Source organism: Apteryx rowi, unplaced genomic scaffold (genome assembly GCF_003343035.1).
Source record: "Apteryx rowi isolate R43461 unplaced genomic scaffold, aptRow1 scaffold_289, whole genome shotgun sequence".
Lineage (NCBI taxonomy): Eukaryota > Metazoa > Chordata > Aves > Apterygiformes > Apterygidae > Apteryx > Apteryx rowi.
Window position 1 is genome coordinate 485,278 of NW_020449296.1, and position 21,795 is coordinate 507,072.

The 21,795-nt window shown below is 54.2% G+C and overlaps 1 protein-coding gene across 9 annotated transcripts in view; it reads left to right on the plus strand.

The window, feature by feature from the left end:
• Positions 1-19,873, plus strand: part of PIGO (phosphatidylinositol glycan anchor biosynthesis class O) — a 21,094-nt gene extending 1,221 nt beyond the window's left edge. Inside the window, exons 2-14 of one of the 9 annotated variants that reach the window (XM_026069211.1) lie at positions 422-915; positions 2,326-2,469; positions 3,645-3,768; positions 4,399-4,558; positions 5,441-5,614; positions 7,825-9,397; positions 9,905-10,108; positions 10,418-10,620; positions 11,404-11,474; positions 12,153-12,269; positions 18,021-18,105; positions 18,986-19,117; positions 19,706-19,873. In XM_026069211.1, coding sequence (XP_025924996.1) covers positions 423-915; positions 2,326-2,469; positions 3,645-3,768; positions 4,399-4,558; positions 5,441-5,614; positions 7,825-9,397; positions 9,905-10,108; positions 10,418-10,620; positions 11,404-11,474; positions 12,153-12,269; positions 18,021-18,105; positions 18,986-19,117; positions 19,706-19,780 — 3,555 coding nt within the window. In that variant the 5' untranslated portion in view covers position 422 and the 3' untranslated portion in view covers positions 19,781-19,873. Of the gene's footprint in view, positions 1-381; positions 916-2,325; positions 2,470-3,644; positions 3,769-4,398; positions 4,559-5,440; positions 5,615-7,824; positions 9,398-9,904; positions 10,319-10,387; positions 10,621-11,403; positions 11,475-12,152; positions 12,270-13,839; positions 16,824-17,145; positions 17,341-18,020; positions 18,107-18,985; positions 19,118-19,705 lie in introns of those variants that run through there. The other 8 variants (XR_003254090.1, XR_003254091.1, XM_026069214.1 and 5 more) reach the window with 8 other exon arrangements.
• Positions 19,874-21,795: the final 1,922 nt, after the last annotated feature.

Below are 21,795 nucleotides of genomic sequence, written 5' to 3' on the forward strand. Positions count from 1 at the left end.
TGGGAGCGGGAGGGGTGTCAGGGTGCTGGGTGGAGGCTGGTGGGTGCTGTGGGGGTGAGAGGGGTGTCGGGGTGCTGTGTGGAGGCTGGAGGCTGGTGGGTGCTGTGGGAGCGGGAGGGGTGTTGGGGTGCCGGGTGGAGGCTGGTGGGTGCTGTGGGAGCGGGAGGGGTGTCGGGATGCTGTGTGGAGGCTGGTGGGTGCTGTGGGGGCAGGAGGGGTGTCAGGGTGCTGGGTGGAGGCTGGGGCTCAGCATGACGGCTGGGGGGCTCTGAGGAGTATCAGGGTGCAGCAGGACGTGAGGGGTGTTGCGGTGCAGGACTGTACAGGGATGGGGGGGTGACCAGGTGCTGTCAGGGGCTGGTGGGGGGTAGCTGGCCCAAGTAGATCGCAGGGAGCTGAATTTACTTGTCTTTCCCTGCAGGATGCAGCGGTGGCCAGTGCTGCTCTTCCTGGCCTGGGTTTGCTTTCTCTTCTTTGCCGGTATCGGGCTCTTCATGAGCGGCTTCCTGCTCACCCGGATCGAGCTTGCCCACAGCAGTTCTTGCTCAGACCCGCTCACACCACCCCCTTGGGACAGGCAGAGCCTCCCGCCGGGCTCCTGCTGGATGCCCCAGCGCTTTTCGAAGGCCGTGCTGGTCATCATCGATGCCCTCCGGTTCGAGTTTGCCTGGTTCAACCCAGCCAATGTGAGCCCGCTGCCATACGAGAACAAGCTGAGTTTCCTGCACCACCTAGCCACCTCCCAGCCCCGCCATGCCCGCCTCTACCGCTTCCGAGCCGATCCCCCCACTGCTACCATGCAGCGCATCAAGGGCCTCACCACCGGCTCCTTGCCCACCTTCATCGACGTGGGCAGCAACTTTGCCACCTATGCAATCCAGGAGGACAATCTGCTGGCCCAGCTGGTGCAGAACGGTATGTGCGCTGGGGGTGGCGTCCAGCTGGGAGAGGCCATGCGTAAAGCACAGGCCAGCGTTCGTGTGGGACCTTTATTTTTCCCTTTCCCTAGGAAGGGGAATATTTGCAACAGCTCCGTCCTTTCCAGTAATTATTTTCGCTCAGGGGTCTGTGGCTGAACACCACAGGGGTCTCAGTGTGGTCACACAGGCAGGGTTTCTCTACCTTGTGCTGGGGGCGAGAGGCAGCTGGGACCTTGGGTAGAATTTCTTCAAAGATGGTGAGAAAACAGGTAATAATGGCTGTACTAATGGTGACTGTCGCAAGGTCACCACCAGGAAAGGCTCTAGGAAGCCAAGGGCATTGCCAGTCAGTCTTGTTTGCATTCAGGTGAGATGCATGGGGGGGAGGAGCCAGTGCCAGGTACGCTGGGGAGGTGTCGCGCAGGCAGCAGGCCTGCCCAGCCAGCTGCCTGCGGCTGTTAGGCGACTACCTCATCTCATTTCCTATGTAATTTGGTGCTGCATGCATATGTTTAGAGAGTGCAGCTTTAAAAAGCATCTTGTCAGGGTGGGATGATGGAGTAGAGAGAAGGTGACAGGATGCAGTCCTGTGTTACCCAGAGAGATTCCCTTCCAGGGCTCCAGCTGGCACAAATACCAGTAGCACCTAGGATGGGGTGACACTACTGAGTTGTCAGCTCCCCATGTGTGAGGGTAAGGTGGGCAAATGCAGTAAATCATCAGTGGTGAAAAACGCTAGAAGGAAACCCTGCGCTGTAGCAGCAGCTGCGGAGGAAACGGTTCCTGCTCCTAGACTGGGGAGACTCTCTGAAAGGCCGGAGGGGGTGGCTGGCAATAGATAGGGGAGGTGGAGCAAGGACAATTGGAAACATCCGTGCTTTTGCCTTCTCTTCTCTGCATTTGAAAAACCACCACTGTTGTGTTTAAAATTTGAGCTTAGGACTCAAGGCTCCTGCTCAGCCACCGTCTGTCTGTAGCCATCTTTTGACTAGTATTTTACAGTGTGATTGCGAGGCCTTTGGTGGGGGCAGAGGGGTTCTTTCATGCACTGTGCCTTCCTAAGTGCTTCAGTGATACAAATAAGTAGCTTTTTGGCCTGTTCAATCCATGGGTCTCTCTGCTGAGGGAACATGTCGGAGCTTAATGATAGGTGACGAGGTTGCGCTGTTGGATTTGGTGCTGGGGGCACTTGTAGGCTTAGGAACAGGGCTGACTATTCCCTGCATTCAGATTTGTTAACAATCAGCTGGAGATTTTAATTTTTGGTCACTTCAAGTGTGGGTTGGAGAACAGCCAGTGCTCCAGACCCTGTCTTGGCTCTGCCTAGACTCCTTGCACTAGTGTGAATAAGAGCATAACTCTGGTGGGCTCCTTGCTCTGATTAATTCTTTTCTTGCTTCCCCAGGAAGGAAAGTGGTCTTCATGGGAGATGACACTTGGGAAGGACTCTTCCCCAAGAAGTTTTTCCGCTCTTATTTCTTCCCTTCTTTTAATGTGAAGGATCTTCATACTGTGGATGATGGGATCCTGCAGCATCTCTATCCAACCGGTAAGTAACTCTTCCCCAGGGGCCAGCTGAACCTTTATGTTATGCTGGGGTCCTAGTGCAAGTCTGGGGTAGAACTGAAGAGTGTTTTTTTTTTTTTCCCTGTAATGGCAGTGGGCAGTCACACCTGCTTGTGGCTGTAGCCCATGGACTACAGTGCTCTAACTGGATTTCCACAGATAAGCCAGCTTTTGAGGGTGACAAACCATTTCTCTAAATGCCTTTCCTCCATTCGGGAGAGGGTACAGCTTGCTGGGACTCGTCCACAGTTTAGACTTCTGTAGCTGTCCTAGAAATACACTGCTAGGATGGAGCAGAAAGGGCATCTCTTTCTTCAAGCTTAACACTGAAGGGACAATTTGATCCGTGGCTACCTGGGCAGGCCCACAGTGTTCTAGGAAATATTCACCTGGAGCAGCGACTGGAGTGGGAGGCCGGGGCACAGCACTGCTCTCAGCAGGATATTTGTGGCTCCCAATCTTGGGGAGAGGGTGCAGTGTGACAGGACTGAGGGGAACGCACCTTGTTTAATCTGTATATAAATCTAAGTAAATGAAGATTGCGATGGTCTTTCATGAGGAAGGTGGGTTCCGCCTTGTGGGAGAGCTGCAATTAGTCATTTAACTGCAGATATGTCAGTTCTCATGTATTGAGATCCTGGAGCAGACAGGAAGGGCCAGGAGTAATTTTATAGCTGTGGACAGCCTTGGTGCACCAGGCCCTTGTCTTGGGTGGGACACGGAGGGCGTGTTGAGCATGTTGATGAGTCTGACCTGAAATATCTCTGGGAAAGGGCTGGGGTTCTGCGTTCTCCTTTTCTTGAGCCTCTCCTTGGTTTAGCTCAGTTTATGTCATTCTGAGTTAAAGGTATTTCAAGGCAACTTGGGTAACATTGGGGCATTCCTCTCCTGAGGGGTGGCGAATGAAAAACATGGATATTGGCTTGCTTGCTGGGTGTCCAGCTCCCCACGGCATTGCACCAGGGCACCTACGGACCACTAGGGTGCCTCCATTGCAGACCTGCACTGGCCTGCTTGACAGCTGGGATTGACAAGGGCATGAGGGGAAGAAAAGGCAGTTTCCAGAGGCAACCAGAAAGCTCTGGCAGGGGGAGCCAGCAGTAGGGCATGTGTCCAAATCCCAGGCTAGCGTCTGATAAGGCTCCTCTTGTTCTGCAGTGGATGGTGGTGAATGGGACTTGCTGATTGCTCACTTCCTCGGTGTGGACCACTGTGGGCACAAACATGGACCTGACCATCCTGAAATGGCTAAGAAGCTCACCCAGATGAATGAGATGCTCAGGTGATTGGCGTGGCTGTGGGGGTTTACCAGCTTGCCTCTTCCTTCACCCAGACTGGTGGGGTTTTCCCAAAGCATTTACAGACATAGAGGGCAACAGAGAACGCTCTTACTCTGCTGGTTACCACAGAGAATGGCTCTGACCAGCACCAGCTGGAACCCCAGCTGTGCCACAGGGCAGCATCAGTGCACGTATGTTCGTGGAGGAGTGGCAAATCCCAAATAAGATCGGCCTGAAACTTGTTCCTGCTGGGGACATCCCTTCTGAATTGCATTTTGTATAGCTCCCCAAATGGCAAATAATAACTACAATTTGTAGGGGATTTGGGCAAGAACAATCTGCTCTGTGTCAGGGCTCTGGCTTTTCAGTTTGTTTCTGAAACATATGTTGCCCTGGGACCCGGGCGTTCTTTCTTGCTAGCTGCATCCACAAGGGCTTTTGTCAGTTTGAGTGGGAAAAAGGGTTGATTCCTGGTTCAGTTGTTACGGCTCTGCATCAGCACTTAATTTTGCTCAGCTCTTTGTGTAGACTTCACCTCCATGGTGCACGCAGGCTTGGTGGAGATAATGTCCTCTCCCACCTGTGCAACATGGGCAGAGGGCTGGGATTGACCTTCCTTATCCTGGTGACAGGTCCTTGGTAGATCATCTTGGAAATGACACCCTGCTTCTGGTGGCTGGGGACCATGGCATGACGGAGACTGGAGACCATGGTGGGGACAGCGAGAAAGAAGTGAATGCAGCACTGTTTGTGTACAGCAAAACACCCCTATTTGGCACTGGCCCTCCTGAGGTGAGAGGATGTTGATCCTTAGGGGATTTTAGGTCACTGTCTGAGGTGACCTCCAGATAGAAAACTGCATCCTGGGGTTACAGAGAATAATGGTTCCATCAGGATTGTTCAGATTGAGAGGATCAGGGAGTCTGTCACCCTTCCAGAGAGAATGGGGGAAAGTCTGACACAGGATGCAGATAGTATAAGTTTGAAAGACAGGAATGTGATTAGTATCAGTTTGTGTCAAACAAAATCCAACTTATTTATTAGGAAAAAATCTGATTGCAAAAACAGTCTGCAGGTGGGGTAGATGCAGTTTCTGTTGGGCCATTTCACTTTAGTAAATCTTCACCACTTGGCTTGCTGCAGAGCCGAGTGAGTGACGGGGCAGACAGCTCCCCTCAGGCCTCCAGGAAGGGATTGAGATGGGGATGGGGCTTTACCTTCAACATTAGGGAGCAGGTGAGTGACCTGTACATGGGGCCAGTGTTTGGGCCTAATGTTCAGACCCTTCAGCTGTGCTAAAGCAGGGTCAGGTGAGCTTCCAGACAGCCTGGGTCAGTGAGACCCAGGGGACCCACAGTCCCCAGAAGGCATCCTCCCCTTGCAGGGCACTCGGGGAGGAGTGAGCTGTGCCTGTGGTTTCCCCTGTATTTTTGCCCCTTCCTGGCTTCCCTGGTGTCTCCTCTGAACAGGGCTGCCTTCCCCACCACTGGGCCTTTTATGGGGCAGTGCCAGCGGCAGGGCATCCTGCCAGATCCAGGCTAGTGGAGGGCCTGGCAGAGCAGGGGTTTGGTGCCCCATGTGTGTGCCCAGCCGCTTGCCCTCGCCCTCTGGCCTGAGTGAAAAGCCACGCTTCTGAGCTCTTTCCAAGTTCCCGATTCCTCCCTGTCTCTCCAGGAGCCCGAGGCCGTTCCCCAGGTGAACCTGGTGCCCACTGTGGCCTTGCTGCTGGGTGTGCCCATCCCCTACAGTAACATCGGGGAGGTGATGGCTGAGCTGTTCCCCGGGGACGGCGACGCTCTGTCTGCAGCCTTGCAGCAGCTTTCGGTCTATCACGTCAATGCCAAGCAGGTATGGCCGGGATCTGCTTAGCTGTTTTCCTGTTGTGTGGGTGGGCAACAGAAGGGCGAGATCTGCTGACAGTCATGCGGTAGCACTAAGAGCTGAGCCATGGGGTCCTGGCTGTTTTGGGAATTCGCTGCCTACTGTTCCTCACATAGGAGCTCTCAGACAAGCTCTTTGACACTGATTGATGGCAATGCTAGGCAGTACCTACTGCAGGCCTCCATATTGAACTAGAGGGCAAGAGGAGTTGCTTTTTAAGTGCACACCTCTTCTGTTTGGTGGGGGTGGGACAGTTATCTTTGTGGGGAACTTAATTCGAAGAGTTACCTCCTTGTGGGGTTTGCTCCAGCAGAAGGCAGCATTGTTTTCCAAAAGAGATATGGGAGATCCAGTTTAGTACTTGGTGATGAGCTGTGGTTTAGGAAATCACTGGCCTGGAAGCTGGTGTGCCTTTTTGGATAAGGGTTGGTCCCAGATGGTCAGAGGTGAATTTGGTTATTTGGGAAGGCTGGTTCCTCAAAGCTGAGGAAGACTAGGGGCAAGTTTCATTAATGGAGATTCAAGAGTACAATGGATGTTTTGATGCTTCTTCAATTTTGGAGGAGAAATGGTTTTACCTAAAAAACAAAACAAACTATTCTAATTCAGTGACAAAAGGAAAACAGCAATGAAGGATTAAATAAAACAAACACCATGTAATAAGAGAGAATAAATTGAGATGATAGAGAAGGATCAGTTTACACCAAGTACTGCAAAATACAGAACCCCCACAGTTGAATGATTGCTGGTTGGATGGCAGGGCCAAGATTTTGAGCAATTGAGAATATACCAGGCATAAAAGAAGCCCAAGCAATGGAACAAGGTCAAGTGCCAGGGCAGGTCTGCATGTTTTTATGGAGAGCTGTCTGGTGCAACTCCTGGCTTGTCACAGGAGCAGATTTGCTGCACATATATTGTGTTACACAGCCTGTTTCTCAGGTAAGACCCTACTTGCCTTTGAGAGACCCCTGGATTGCTAGAAGCATGCTCCTGGCCCCAAAATAACTCCTCCAGCCCCCAGTCAGCTGTCTGGTGTACCTGTGGGCTTTTCAAGGAAGAAGCCAAACCAGCGTAGGCCCTATTTTGGGTCCAGTAGCCTGGATACAACCCGTGATGTGTAGGTTGGACACTGTTGGTGCAAGTCGGTGAAGAGCTGGAGACCGTATGATTGCTAGTGGGAAGGCAGGAGTGTTCAGCATCTCTGCTGTGTATTTATAGAGAAGAAGGGTGCTTTGTCATTTAAGGATGATAGTGTACTTTCCTGTCCATTAGTCACCACGAATGTTGATCATCATCTGTTAGGAGTTAACATTATCCAGTCCTGCGTATTTGAATGTTTGCATTTAGTTGTCTGAGGAGGTTTCTGGCTTGATCACATTGGTTTTGAACAAGGCATACCAGGGAGCTCGTGCAAGCCTGGGAGAAAGCTAGTGGGTGTGTTTGCCGTTGTGGGCAGGGGCAGGCTGATTCTGCCTGTGCTCTGAGGTGACTGGAAGCCACGTGAATGTATCAGTGCAGTTCTGGGTTTGTGCTGATATACATTGCTGGATGTTTGTGCGGGTGCTGTTCCCTGCTAGTGCCCTCTACAACTTTGGGATCATAGCTGGCTCTGTTCCTGCTGGCTTGAAGTGGAGGCAGAATGAGCTTTCCTCAGCTTATGGGACAGTGGGTTAATGTACCCATATTCAAAAACAAGGAACAGTTTGCCTTGATCAGCTAGAAGCTGTTTAATTTGCTGCCTGTCCTCAGAAAAATAAGGGAAAAGCTGACAGTGCATTCACATTAACAGCTAGTAATGGCTTGAACTTCTTAGGGACATTTGCCTTATTGTTACCCAAGACTCTTCATAAAAAAACCCCTTAGCAATGTATACCATTAACAGAAGTGCACCTAGCAAGCTAAGAACTGGGTAACTGAGAGGTGTGGATGTATTTGTCAGGATGGATATGTCACTTTAGAGGTGTGTTACTTTAGCCAAATGACTGTTTCCTGCTGGTCACACGTTGTATTTGGGTGCCCAGCCCCAGGCGATACTGCCAAGGATAGGTCTACCCCAGCAGGGGTTGGCAGATCAGGGCTGTTTCCATTCTGAAGGGCTGTGTAGGGAAGATAGCAGTGAAATTACTTTCCCAGTGGTCCCAATGCTGCTGTCTGACACTGTGTCCCCTCTCCTATAGGTGGACCGATTCCTGCACTCCTACTCGCTGGTGGCTCAGGACCTGCCAGCAGAGCAGCTCCAGCACCTGCAGGAGATCTTCTCCACCGCTGTGGAGGAGCACGTTCAGCTCTTGGCCCAAATGCAAGAGGCAGTGCTGGTGTTTCCGGAGCTGGAGTCCAGGCTGGGAAACCTGATCAGTCGCTTCCAGCTCTACCTGCGGGAGGCACGGGCTGTGTGCACCCAGACCTGGGCTCGCTTCCACCCTCTGCGTATGGTGGCAGGCTGCACCCTCATCGCCGCTTCCTGCTTGCTCTGCTATGTGACCTCGGAGCTGGCCACAGCGTCAGACTCTTTCTATCGCAGCTGCCTCCTGTACCCACTGCTTTGGGGCCTGGTGGTGGCTGTTCTGCTCGGGCTGGCCTGTACGTTCATCCAGGAGGGGCTGGATCTCCTCCTGGTGTCATCATGGGCAGCCGCAGTTTCTCAGGTGGCCTTCTTCTGGCGCTGGTGGGGTCGACAGCCCAAGCGAGCCCGTGTGGCAAGCAGCCAGCCGCCCTTGGCTGCCATTGGCCTGAGGCAGCGGCTACGAGCATGGCTGGGGCTGGCCTTCCCCGTGGGCATTCTCCTCTTCCGCTGTGGAGCCATGTTCTCCGATAGCTTTGTGGTGGCTGAGGCCCGGGTTGCCCCGTTCCTGCTGGCCTCACTGGTGGTGTTGCTGGTAGGGAAACTCCATTGGGATGGTCGCTTGACTGTGCCAGAAGGCCCCAAGCAGCAGCTTCTCGGCTTTTCCTCTTACCGTAAAGAGAGTTGGTACCTGCTGTACCTCGTGGCCGTGCTTCTGGTCTGCGTGCGCCTTTCCATTTTTTTCCACCAGTGCCGTGAGGAAATCCCCCAGTGCCGGCCCTCTCTTTTCATTGCCCCCCTTGCCAGCCTGAGGAACACACGGGCCAAGAACCTCTTCTACCTCCTGTGCGTGGCCTCGCTTGTCGGGCTGGTCTTTGTAGTGCGATGCTGGCTGCGGCACTACGGCAATCTGAACAGCTCAGACCCCCTCGTGCTCTTTGTGCGCTGGGGTTTCCCACTGGTTGTCATCTGCATTGCCTGCTACTGGGCCGTTGCCTCCAGCGCTGAGGACTCGCTCGGCAAGCTGCAGGAGCTGGTGCAGGTGGCACTTGTTGCCTTTCCATGGGCTGTCTATGGGCTGGTGTCCGTGGGGCTGCTGCTCTTGCTGTGCAATCCCATGACAGTGTTTGCAAAGGACACACGGGAGTCGGCAGGACCCATCGTCACCCCCTACCTAGGGGTTCCCAGCTCTGAAGTCGACTTCCTCCACGTCATCCCTCAGATCTACAGGAGGATGCAGGAGTCTCTGAAGAGCCGCCTGGAGCGGGGCAGCTGCAAGGCCACAGTTGCAGCCTACGGGCTGGGCAGTGTGTACTCAGCGGCCCTGGTCATAGCACTTACCCTGCTGGGCTTCCTCTTGCTGCTTCTGCACAGTGAGCGGCTGAGTCTTGCCTTCCTGCTCCTCTTCCTGGAGGCCTTTGTGCTGCTGCACATCCACACCCGTGCCAGAAGCCTTGCTGGAGATGCTGGTGAGTTGGGGCTCAGCAAAGCATCCTCTGGATGTGCGTTAGGCTGTGGCCTGGGCTTTGTCTTCAGTGGCCTCTTCTTTTTTCCGCTGGGAGAGGCAGGGCCCACTCTCTGCTCCCAAGGAATGGGGATGCACTGATCTTCACTCCTGTGTTTACAAGAGCTGCTTAAATCCCCTGAAGATGCGCACGCAGCAGGGATGCAGCAAGGGAGGAGGAGGAGGAGTCCCTTGTGTCAGGGAAGGGATTTCTTCTTCACCCATCCCTGCTCCCCAGGGTGTGAGCAGCCACGAAACCCCATCGCTGCTGGCAGAGGCCCGGGAGCAGGGCAGAGGGTGGAGGGGATGCCTGCCCACTTGCCATTCCCTGTGCTGGGAGCCTGACTAGTTTCTGTCTCTCAGAAGAGAGACTGGGGGAAGGGAACCTGAAAGGAAACACAGTATGCTTTTTTGGACTGTGGATCTCTCTGGTTCCTCAATGCTGATCTTTCTCTCTCTCTCTGTCTCTTAGAGCCTTTTTCAGTGCCCTGGCATGCTGTCATCTCCTGGCTCCTTGCTGCTTCCCAGTTCTTCTATTCCACAGGCCACCAGCCCATCTTCCCAGCCATCCATTGGAACGCAGCCTTTGTGGGCTTCCACCTCGACCACAGCACAAACCTCCTGCCTGCTGTCCTGGTGGGCGCCAACACCTTTGCCTCCCATATCCTCTTTGCAGGTAAATCAATTTCTTCCTGGGCCGCTAAGCCTGAGCAGGCACAGCTCCCTGCTTTGTCTTGTCTGGAGGCCTGCAGGCTTCACACAAGGTGATGGAGGCTCTAGCACCAGCTGAACAGCAGTGTCTTCGCTGTCTCCTTCTGGGGCCACAGAGCTGCCCATGGCCTGCAGGCTCCATGAAGTTGTGCCTGACAAGCAAACTGGAGCTGGGGTATATACTTCCTGTGCGCCCAGGGCGCGATGGCAGAGCCTGGGCTGCTCCTCACTTCTGGGCTCCCAGTAACTTCCTGTGCCTTTGTCCTCGAGGTAGTCAGCTGCCCTCTGCTCCTGCTTTGGCCCTTTGTGTGTGAGACACCCAGCTCACAGAGGAGGAAGCCCAAGAAGGACGCCCAGGAAGAGCTGCAGGAAGAAGAGGAGCACATGATGGAGATGAGGCTGCGAGAGTCCCCGGAGAGGTTCTCTGCTGCTCTGCTGCAGCTGGGGCTGAAGTACCTCTTCATCCTCGGGATGCAGGTAGGGGCAGAGGTGGATGGCTGTGGGGAAGGCTGTCCAAGAGGAAAACTGTGTGTTGTCAGAGCCCCAGGGCACCTTGACATGAGGAGGGGGTCAGCCAGAGCAGGGACGGGCCCAGGGCTGATATGTCTGGGTGCAGGTGGAAGGTCAGCTGCCCAGGTCCTCTTCTCAGCAGTGCCTTTGCTCTTTGCTTTGGGAAAGGCTCCAGCATGGAAGCAGCAGTACAGATTAGGCTGCTTTTCATATCCATCTTTGCAGAGTGGGAGCATCTGTTCAGAAGCTGCAGGGTTGTAATCCTGCTTCCTCTCTTCCTTACAATGTATATCCATTTGCACTGGCTCTTGTTCTCATCTAATCCCATGTCGTGGTGATGTGGGGAGCTAAACAGCAGAAAACTTACCCCATGCAAGAAGTGAGTAGCTTTCTGGGGTTTAGCCCATCAAATCAGCTCTCTGTGTGGTCAGACCATAACCAGTGCAAAGGAAGGGGCAAGCGATGCCCCTCTCAGTGAACTGTTAGGTTGGCTTAGCCACGGTGTGAGCCCTCCCCTGTGCTGTCCAGTACTGGCCCTTTCCTTGGAGGGCCTGTATGTACCACAGACTGTTTCTTTCCTGATTTGAGGTCACAGTGGAAGAGAATCCTCTCTGGGATGCGTATTTCTGATGTGCACTTCACTAGCCCCTCAGGTGTACACAGCTTAGTACCAGTTTCAGATGTGCATCTATTGCCCAGGAGGTCTCTCCAGAGTCATTTGTAACTTGTTTTTCCTCGTCTCCCCTGCAGCTTCTGGCCTGTGTTTGTGCAACTATGATCCTCAGGAGGCACCTCATGGTCTGGAAGGTCTTTGCCCCAAAGTAAGTCCCAGGAGTTGCTCTGATGCTGGATTAGAGCTCTTATTCCCAAGCTCTCAATTAGTGTGCCTAGACAATAAGGCCGGAGGAGCATGATCATTCTTGTATGACTTCCTACTTAGCAGAGGCTGTAGGACTGTCCTGAATTAATTCCAGTTTCTAGTCGAGAAGCTGGTCTTGAACTGCAGCATAGAAATTTCTCCTAATCTTGGTTTCTGAGGACATGCAGAGCCTACCATGCACCTGGTAAGCTGTCCGAGTGGGAATAGCCATAGTGCCATGGGATCCCCAGACTGGCCAGAATAGTCCTGCCAGGCAGGGGCAGTGAGTGGGAGAATATTCAAGGCAGGGAGTCAAATGTAGAGCTACCAGACCAGAAATGAGATGGTAGTGGGCCTGGGCTAGTAGGAGCATGGGAAGTCCTTGGTGTCTAAAAGTTTCCAAATCCCTCCTAGGTTTCTTCCTAAATGCTCTCTAGACCACCAAGGAACTTGAGGCCTGCTTGGCTTCCAGGCTGCAGGTAGCATCCGTTGCTGGAGGGTGAATGTAACCAGGTTTTAGGATCTGGGATGCTACCAGCCTCTTGCTGTCAGGAAACTCAGTCTGCTGGGAGTGAGGGTAACAGCTTGTCCTTGCAGGAATGCTGGCTGTGATACCTCACTGTGTCTGTTGTGCCCACAGGTTCCTCTTTGAAGCGCTGGGCTTCGTGGTGAGCAGCATCTGCCTCCTGCTGGGGATCTCCCTAGTGATGCGTGTGGACTGTGCTGTCAGCACCTGGTTCAGCCAGCTTCAGCTCAGGTAGCGTTGGAGATGTGGGGAACCTGACCTGCTCATCGACCAAGGCTGTGGTTGTCTCCCTGCCTCCTGGGGCCTAGAGGGATCCTAGAGCCACCAGCAATGAGTGCCTGTTGACAGCAGTCAGGGATTATCCCCAGTTCCCAGCCTCAGCACTGCACAAAGGGACCGCTGCCAGCTGTTCCCTGCTCTTTGCGATGCTCTGCGGGGAGTGTGTTTCTCAGCAGTTGGGTTAGAGCTCTTGCTGGGCATTTGTTAACAGCAGAGGAGTCTGCTGCAGGAGGCCAAGAAGCAAGAGTCCTGAAGTGCTCCTCTGGAGAAGCGCCAGCCAGGGGCCTTGCTGCTACTTTCCTGACAACTCTGCCCACTGTGCAGCTGGTAGGCTTCAGCGGCCAGCACACTGCCTGGGATGTTACCTTGCCTGTGCCGAGACGGGGATCCACTGGAAGGGGCACCTGCTGAGGAGGGGAGGGAAGGGAGGAGAGGGAAGGCTACAGCCCAGCCCTGTCACTGGGGTCCTGCAGCCACCACCTCTTCTCCTCTCTTCCTTGCACACTTAGTTTTCACGCTCGAATCAAAGTGCACGTGATCATGTGTACACTAATTCGTGGGGTCTCAGTGGCAGCCGCTCTGCTCCAGCTGAGGAGTCAGTTGGTTGCTCTGTGGTAACCCATGTTCACTACCATTTTCTTGGTCTTTCTTAACCCTGCTGAAGGGCCCTCTTGGGGTGAGGGCTGTCTTATACAGTCTGAAACAGGGTCAGCTTGTTGGAAGGGTGACAGCAGAGAGAACTGTGTCTGTGACTGAGATCCTCTGCATGGGTGGGCTTGACCTGTTGGCTATCTGCACAGACTGGGCTGTAGCAGCCGGGGCTCCTGGTCTCTTCCTGAGGTTGTCCTGTGGGATGCTGGCTGTTGATTGGGAACGGTTGAATTGCAGCAGGATGTAGTGATGGAGCATTTGACCCATTCCCATATTGGCTCATGTCAGCAGGAAAGGGGAGTCTGGAATAGCTGTCCTAACTCTGCGGGAGTAGGTTTGGTGTAGGCACTGGTGCCTGGGGACAGCTGCTTGAAAACCCTTAGGAGGGGAGAACTTTTCTGCAAGGTGGCCTAACCCATTGGTATCTGTATATGTGCCTGGGGTTACGTCACCTTGAAGGGATCCCCGGCATTGCAGATTATAGCATTTATGATCCAATATACGGTGCTTCTCTCCCTCTTGATCTTGGTGTTCTGCATGGGACTCTGTGCTGCAAGTGAGCTATCATAATTCTGCTCTTGATTGCTCGCAGTCAGGAGGGGTTGTATTCCTTTCTTTACGTGCAGAGGCAGAGGATGGTGACCACAGTGCTTGGCCACATTCCAGTCAAATCGCCCCTGCAGTTCTGATGGGAGTTGGGATTCCTTACTCCCTGCCTTGAACCACTGTGTGGCATTACTTGGTGCTATGAAACCTTTCATTTCTTTCCCTGGTGGAGGGCAAATTACATGCACTGTGTGTTGGGGCTGCTCTGCTCTGATAGACCTGAGCACCATATGCTTAGGATTGCTGCTTTGATTTTTGTTTCCAGTCCCTGTTTGATTTTTAACTCGTGGACCATGACTGCCCCTGTTCGAGGTCCTCGTTGCAGATTGCTAGCGTAAGTCCAGGCTCTTCCTTGCCTCTGTCCTGAAGAGTCTTGGGGAAGGCTGTGGAAAGTGTCTCTTGAAGGCAGGTTTATTTTTGTATTTAGCCCCTGTGGGAGGGTAACACTAACTCAGGTGTTAGGGTGCAATTCCAGGGAGGCTTAAACTGATCAAATCTTGCACTTCCATTGCTTGGCCACCTCCTGACCTGCTGGCTGTGCTCTCCCGCCACTGCCTTGCATCTCCCCTGCCCTGTGGGCCTCTCTCGCTTAATTTAGCTGACAAAACCGGGGATTAGTTTGTAGCTGGCTTGACTCCCTCAGCTGGCTCACTGCCCAGTTCCATGAACACCAGTGCTGGTGAAAGGAAGCGGGGAGGAGCATGTAGTTGGGAGCTGTGGTGTGAAAGAATGTGGCAGCCCACACTTAGATTGACTTAAGCAATCCTACCTTTAAAATGGGTTATATGCTCTATTTTGGGTCTCTTTAGTGGCCAGATGGTTCTCGGGTACTGAGTGGGGCCATGCTGATGAGTGAGGGGTGCACTTGCATGTAGAGAAGGAAAGGGATGGAGGCAGCAGCTACCTAGTGAATTTTGATTTAACATGAAAAAGTAAGTCCAGATAACACATGTTGCCAACCCCTGAAGCTGTTGCCCAAATAGGTCTTGTTGTAACCTCACAACCTGGTCAGGAGCTTGCTGCTTGAATGTATCTATGCTGGCAGAAATCCTTATGATCGCTAATACTGTGATGCTGGCCCGTGACATTGCTGCTGCTGCCACGTGATGCTGATGAGCCTTCCTGCACCCTTTATGTGTGTGTGTGGTCAGAGCACTTGGACAGCATGCAGGCATCCTCTTCCTGGGTCTCATTCCTGGCTGGGCTGGGGGCTCACAGTCCGGGGAGGCTGGAGCAGAGCAGAGACCAGAGCTCTAGCTCCGTAAAAACACACACATCTCACCAGAGACTTACTAGGCAGTGTTGAGTCCCCACTGCAGAATATAAATTCTGACTTTCAAAGTCAAAATTAGCACTTTTTTAAGTCATTTCCTGTTCCAGTAGATCTGAACCCAGGTTGAAAAGCTGCAGGCTTCTTTGGGGGACTTCAGACACATCGTTCTGCCTACTGATGCTTAAATCTCCTCTCCAGAAACACGGTAATCTCGTTCCCTCGGTGCCATCATGGGGGTCTAGGGTCGCTGGTTCTTACTTCAGCTGGGTTTGTTACCACTGCAGTCATGCCAAGGAGACAGGACTGGCTACTCACTGTGCTAGCTGCTCTGCCAAGGGAGCCTAGCTCCTACACCAAAGAATTTAGATCCAAGAAGACAAACTGTCCAAGGGCTGGAGATGCTCTTGCTTTCCTTCTTTCACTGACATTTTTAGCCTTTAGCAGCCATCCCTGAACTGCCCTGAAGCTGGCCATTTGACTGCTGTTCTTCTGAATGTGCTGGGGATGGCAGAGTTAATGTTTGTCCAAGGCTTGATGACCTTGGAAGCACGACATGCTGCTGATATGAAAACAGAAGTGGCTGTGCTTGTTGATTTTAAAACCCCAAGGAGTGTACAGTGGGCCGAACCAGCTCCTAGCCTCCTTAGGAAATCTGGGTTGTGGGGGAGAAGGCTCTGCCTTGCATTCCCCCATTCAGGTTGTCACCAGAACCTGCTGGTTCTCCCTTGGCGCTGAACCACCCTGGTGAGATCTGCACGCTCCAACGCAGTCCTGGCCTCCCCTCCCTCCCTGCTAGCAGCCACCTTCCCAGGGCAGGCGCCCACCTGGAGGAGGGTCGCGCTGCTCCCTGAGCAAATCCAGGCTGGATGCCCTTGGAAGTGGGCGGAGAGGGCACTATTAGAATAGGCCAGGACTCTTGGATAGGATCCAGTCTCTCATGCTTCTCTCTTCTGGTGGCACAGCTGAGAGACAAAGCAGCCCTGGAGGCAGGTACTCCAAGTGGTTTATTTCCAGTCTGTGTGCCCCTTGGGTAAATGTGACACGGGAAGTGGCACCCTCAGTGTGCTCAGCGGAGAGGTTTCCATCCTGCACTCCTCAACAGCTGCTGCTCTTCTTGCTTCTGTGAGCGTTGTGTGTGCACTCCTCAACAGGAGGGCCCTGTCTGCCTATGCAGGAGGAAAAGTCCCCTGGGATCCTTCCCTGTCCTTCCCTGGTGCCAGGTCAGGGGCGGGACAGCATATACCTTGATCCTGGCAGGGGGGAGCAGTGGAATCATTTGTCTAGCCTGTGCTGCCTGGAAAATGTCAGCAGAAACCCACCACCACTGTGAAAAGCTGGGGCTCTTTGGAGCCTGTCCCTGCCCTGATGCCTGGGCAGCTGCCTGGCATGGGGCTGGCGTGGAGCTGCTGCCTGTGAGGCAATGCCAAGAGATGACACTGCTTCAGACAAGTCAAACTTGGCGTGTCTCAGTTCCCAGCAATTAGCATCTGTTTGCATGTCCTTTTCTTCATCCCATCTCTGTTTATTCTTCCCTGTTTCATTTATTTACTCCAAGGAATAGTCATGTTCTTAGCGTACTTGTCTCCCCTTCCTCTTGGGGAGCAGCGTGGGCAGCGTTCAGGGAACAGGCATAGGCTTGGGAGAGCTGCTCTCTCTTCCTACAGCTGACTTGACTCGCTGCCTGGATTGCGGTAAGATTGTTTTTTATTTTAGCAACCTCTCTGTGCCTCAGTACCCCATTTGGGAAAAAAGGGGGAAGGACCCAGTTCTTGAAAGCAATCTGAGAGCTCTGCATGAAAAGTGCTATAAAGATGCTAAGCTCTCCTGGGTATCACTACATATCTGGTTAATGCTTTCATTCCCCCGTCAGCAAGTAAACCCAGAAGGTGGAAATGATTCTTGAGTCTCTGCTCGCCAGTAGAGCCTTTCTTTTCCTTAAAAACAAATAAATAAATAAATAAATAAATACTGGGCAAGTTGGCAGCACTCGTTCATCTGACGGCTTCGCCTCCGGACTGCTGCTGTCCTCTTGACCCCACGGCACTAGCGCTTCGAAGCAGGGACTGGGAAGCTGGAAGGCCACGTCTTGTTTTCAGTGCCCCCTCTGAGCCGCTGTCATCCTGTGCAAGTCGTTCACCTCTTGTGCCTCGGTTTGCCGTCTGCAACGGTGGGATAACACTAACCTACCTCACAGGGGTGTTGTGAGGCTGAGCTATGCGTAATGTGCATGAAGCACCTAGAGAAAGGTCGATGAGTTTTTTTTTGTTTTTTTTTAATTATTAAATCGTTATTTAATAGGTGGTGGGGAAGATTTGCTTCTTTGTATTGAGCCTAGCTGCCGCGTTGCTCCTGCCTGCGAGGCTGCGGTTCGTTGCCTGTTTGCCCGGAGCAGAGGAAGGGCAAACCGGTCAGGCTGGAGGGTGGCGCGAAGCCCTGCGCCGCGGGCTCGCTCCGCTTCTGTACGGCTGCAAAACCCATCGCTGCAAATAAAACGTGAGAGCCAGAGCGGACAGACTTTATTTCGGAGGCCGGAGGTCCCGCGGCCGCCTCCCGCGGTGGCCGCGTCCCTGGTGTCGCCTGGGAGCCCCGCTGCCGGTCTAGCTGCTTCGCTTAGCGCGGACTTTCGGCCCCTTTCGGCCACCGCCTTACCGGCGGGACGGCGGCAAGCCCCGCCCCTTGCCTGCTGCCGCGCGCTTGGCTGTTGCCGTAGTGACCGCCGCTTCCCGCCTGCTCCTTGGGCCAATGGTAGCGGCGTCGCTGCGGGCGCTAGCCAATCAGCGGCGGGGGCCAGCCAATCAGCGGCGGGCGGGGGGGCGGGAGGAGAGCGGCGCGCGCGGGGCGACGGCGGCCATGAAGCGGCGGCGGCGCGGGGAGGTCCCCGAGCCCGGCTGTCTCCGCGCCTGGGCGGCCGAGAGCGAGGCGCTGGCGGGGCGCTGGCGGGTGCGAGGGGGTCCCCGGGGGTCCCTGTTCTCCCTTCATCCTCCAGGGCCCTGCGGCTCCCGGTGCCGGTTGCCATGGGAACGCCCGGGCCGGGGCTCGGCCTCGGCCTCGGCCTCAGCCTGCCCGCCGGCGCCGGGCCTTGCGGCGGGGAGGGGCTGGGGGGTGCCGGTGGCCCGGGCCGGCCCCGTTGCCGGCCCCGTGTCCGGCCCGGCGGGTGAGTGTGTCCCTTGCAGGCCGCGCGCTGCTGGGGACCCGGCGGAGCGGCGGCGGCGCGGCAGCAGCGAGGCGCCTTTGGGGAGCTGCTCCTGCGGATGCGGGGTGAGTGGCGGCCCCGGCCGGCTCGCCCTGCCGCTCGCCTTCCCTCCCCTCCCATCCCAGGCCCCAAGTGTGCGGGGAGTGGAAGTCCCGGTCCTGGGTGCTGATGTTTGCCTGGCCGCAGCTCTGATATCCTGATGCTTGAAACGAACCTTTGAAGAGAGGGGAATGAAATTTTTCCCTGCTGTCATAAGCTGAGCTAGCCCGTGGAGGGGTTAAGGGCCAGCCCTGACCTGTACCTAATCCTTTTGCCAGGGGTTGTGGCCGAGCTTTGGGATTCCGGGAAGAAAAGAGGCAGTCTTTTTCTGGGAAGGAATGTCAGCAGCCCAGAAGCTGCTGGGTGGGGCTGCTTGTGCCCCCATTGCACTGAGAGGCCAGGGAAGGGATTCCCAGCAGCAATAGCACTACAGAGGAAACCGAATTGGAGAAAGGTGCTATAGGGAGCAGTTAAGCAATAGAGCAGAGCAGCCCAGTATCTGGGTTGTCCTATGGCTGCGGCTGGGGAGGCAGAATGTGGGAAACCTCTGCAGAAGGATGGACCTGTAGTGGAAAGAGCACAGACTACTGACGCCCTGTTGGAAGGGCTGAAAGGCCTCTCTGTCCTGGAGGACTACAGGACCTAGATAGCAAGCCAGCTGGAAAGACACTAAGGATACTGAGGATGGTATCAGTAGTATCAGCACCTGGAGAAGTGACATCTGCTCCCACTCTGGGTAGTGTAGTCCCTGAACTAAAATCTCACCACCACAACAACAACAAAAACCTTGGCAGGAGTATTCTGTTGTCACCAAGCAGGGTGATGAAGTCTTGTCATGGTTGGTTGTAGGGTTTTCTCTAGCCACACACCTACCTCAATTCATTCTTGTGTTGGCTTTGATTACAGGGCTGCCAGCTGCTCTCACCACCTTGCCTCTGGAGCTCACTGTCCTCTATAACTCCCTGCTTTTTGCTATGGGAGCATCTGACTGTGCCATTAATGGAGAAGCAGAAGAAATACGCCAGGGGCTTCTCAGGGGTAAAGAGAACATTCTCTCTACATTCTTTCTACTTCGAATATGTCAAGTGACTGGCCAGGGGAGGGAGGACTGTGAAAAACAAAGCCTGGCTCTGTAGGGAATGGCAGGAGCATGGAGCAGCTTGAGGTCATGGATGATATGTGCATGCTGCAGCCCATGGGGATAGGCCAAAGGTTTTAAATGAAACAAATGAGTTCTCAAGGCATAAAATGCCAAGCTTCTAGCAAAGTTTTTGTTAATTATGGTGTGCTGGGTTCCAAGGAAACTCACTGAAATAGGCTGTGAGTCAGAGAGAGCTCTGCAGTGTTAGCGCTTGCTTGCTCTTGGGCTAGTGGCCTTCGGAGGAGTCAGCAAAGCTGGAGTCATGGCTGTGAATGGTGTGTTGTCTGCTGTGGGTTAATGCATTACCTATGACAACTCTGGTTGCTGTGCTGCTCCTGCAGCCGGTTGAGGTTGGGCAAGCTCTGTAACCCTATTCCATCCCTCGCTGGGAAGAGCCTCTGTTTGCTTGAGGCTTTCTCCCACTCTTGGGAGGCCTGTCTGTTACAGGGCACTGACCTATTGCCTCATGACTGTTTCTTTTCCAGTTCTGGAAGCTTGTGGGGCCTCCGGGCAGGATCTCAGCACTGAGGAGCTGTGGCAGAAGGTGCTGCAGGAAGTGACTGTTGAAGAACTGCAGGCACCTTTGCATCGGCTAGGTGCCCTGCAAGGAGCGTGGTGGCTGGCAACCAACCGCCTGGGAAGCATCACCAGCCTCTTCCGGCTCCTGAGCAATGCTGAGGTAACCAGGCAGCAGGAGGATGCTGTGCAGCTTCTAGCTACCTACACCATCCCTTGCCAGAGTATCTGCACACTGTTACCATCCCTGCAACTGTGGAGTGCCTCCTGCATGTCTTCCTGTAGCCTTGGGGCAGCCTTAAGCCAGCTCTTCCTCCTCTCCTGCTGCTTTTGCAGCCTGATCTGCTCCTCATCTGGTGCTTGTTGCTTTTCCGGGTGGCTCAAAAGTTTAGCACCAAGCCACGCTGGGGGTGAGTTGTCTGGGTGGACATGAGCCAGCCTGTGCCTTTTGCCTTGAAGGGGCAGCGTCTGAATTGCTTGCTCATGTCAGGAGACCTATCCAGCCCGTTGCTGAAGGGCTTGTATTTTTGCTTTACTGTTGTCACTGGGGATTTCCAAGCAGTCTCAGTGTGCACCCCAGCTATATCTGTGCAGACCAAAATAAACACCTGCAGGTTTTTACCTTACCTGCAGGTAAAGGACACAGAGCTGGCATAAATACTGTGTTTGTCATAAAAGCTTCTCTCCAAAATGCTGCTGTGGCATTTGGAGGCCTGAACCCATCAGTGCTTCCCATTCAGCATGAGTAGTCCTGTCCCTGGCATCCCAGCTTAGCCTAATGGCCTGCAGTGCATTAATGGGTCCCAGAATAGCTCCTGCCTGCCAGGGCCCTGGGCAGCGAGGCGCCAGCCGGGCCACTCAGGGGGGCTGCAAGGGGGCTGCAGGCAGAGTCGCAGCCTCTGCAGGGAGTAAGCTGTGAACGGCGTGACTTAGAGCAACCTTTCCTGCTGACCAGGAGGACCAGGTTACACGAAGGCTGCTGAGGGGTCCCTGTACAAATGCCCTCGGGCAGCACTTGAATCTGCCTTGCCGGGAATCCCGAAGGTGCACCTCACTCGGGTGGGAGCTGCTGCCCAGCACCAGGAAGGAATTATTCCCCAAACCAGGTTGTAGTTAGACTGAGGGGGGTGGCAGGACATAGCTCCCCAGCACAGAGTGTGCTGTCAGAGCTTGGTACCCCTCTGTTTCCCTTTGCCCCAGGACTGATATTCCCTGCTTCTCTTCAGTATTCCCCACTCTCTCTGTGTTTGCAGGACCCAGGGAGAGCTCCCTGCAGCGGAGGGAAGAACGAACTCCTCTCCCTGCTCAAGGCATGGAGAGTACCTGCCGAGGGGGACTCTGTGTCCCTAGTACAGAGTGCCGAAGACTTGAAGGAGATCCTGTGCACTGCAGCCGCCTTCCTGCAGGGTTTGTGTGGAGGGGACCCTCATCCCTGCTGTGGCCTCCCGCTGCCCTCCTGTCCCAGGGCCCTGTCTCCCTGTCATTATCCTGCTTGTTCTTCCCAACCAAGTCAGCCCTTGGGACTCCCTTGGGAAATGACTCAGGCTGAGCCTTTGGGTCTATGGTTCTCAGTCTTCATTTGGCATCCAAAAAGCTTCTCTGCTTTTTTGCTAGCCAAGCTTCTGCATTGCCGCAGGGCTTCTTCTGCCTGTCTTTGGCTTTAGGTAGGTGTCTGGGCCCAGCGCTGATCTTGCTAAAGCTGGAAGGCTGATGGGAGGTTATGAGGATTTTCTTTTCTTCTGTCTGTCTTCTGGTGCCTGCCTTGTTGCAGGCATGCTGCTCCTGCTGGATTATAGTGCTGCGGGAGGCAAGCGAAGCTGCTGTGCAGCCTCTCAGCCTGGTATGGCAGCAGGCTCTCATCTCTGACTATTGCATTCTGTCTGTCACGCTTGCTTGCTTGCTGTCTTGACAGCACCTGCAGCTCCTGGGGCAGCCAGCGCTGCCTTACTGTGTTCAGACTGACACTGGACCTTCCTTGGAGTAGGAGAAGTTGGAAGTTCTTGTGCACAGACCTTTCAAAAGCCTCTAGGTTGGTAATAGCACTTTCAGCAAGGAGGCA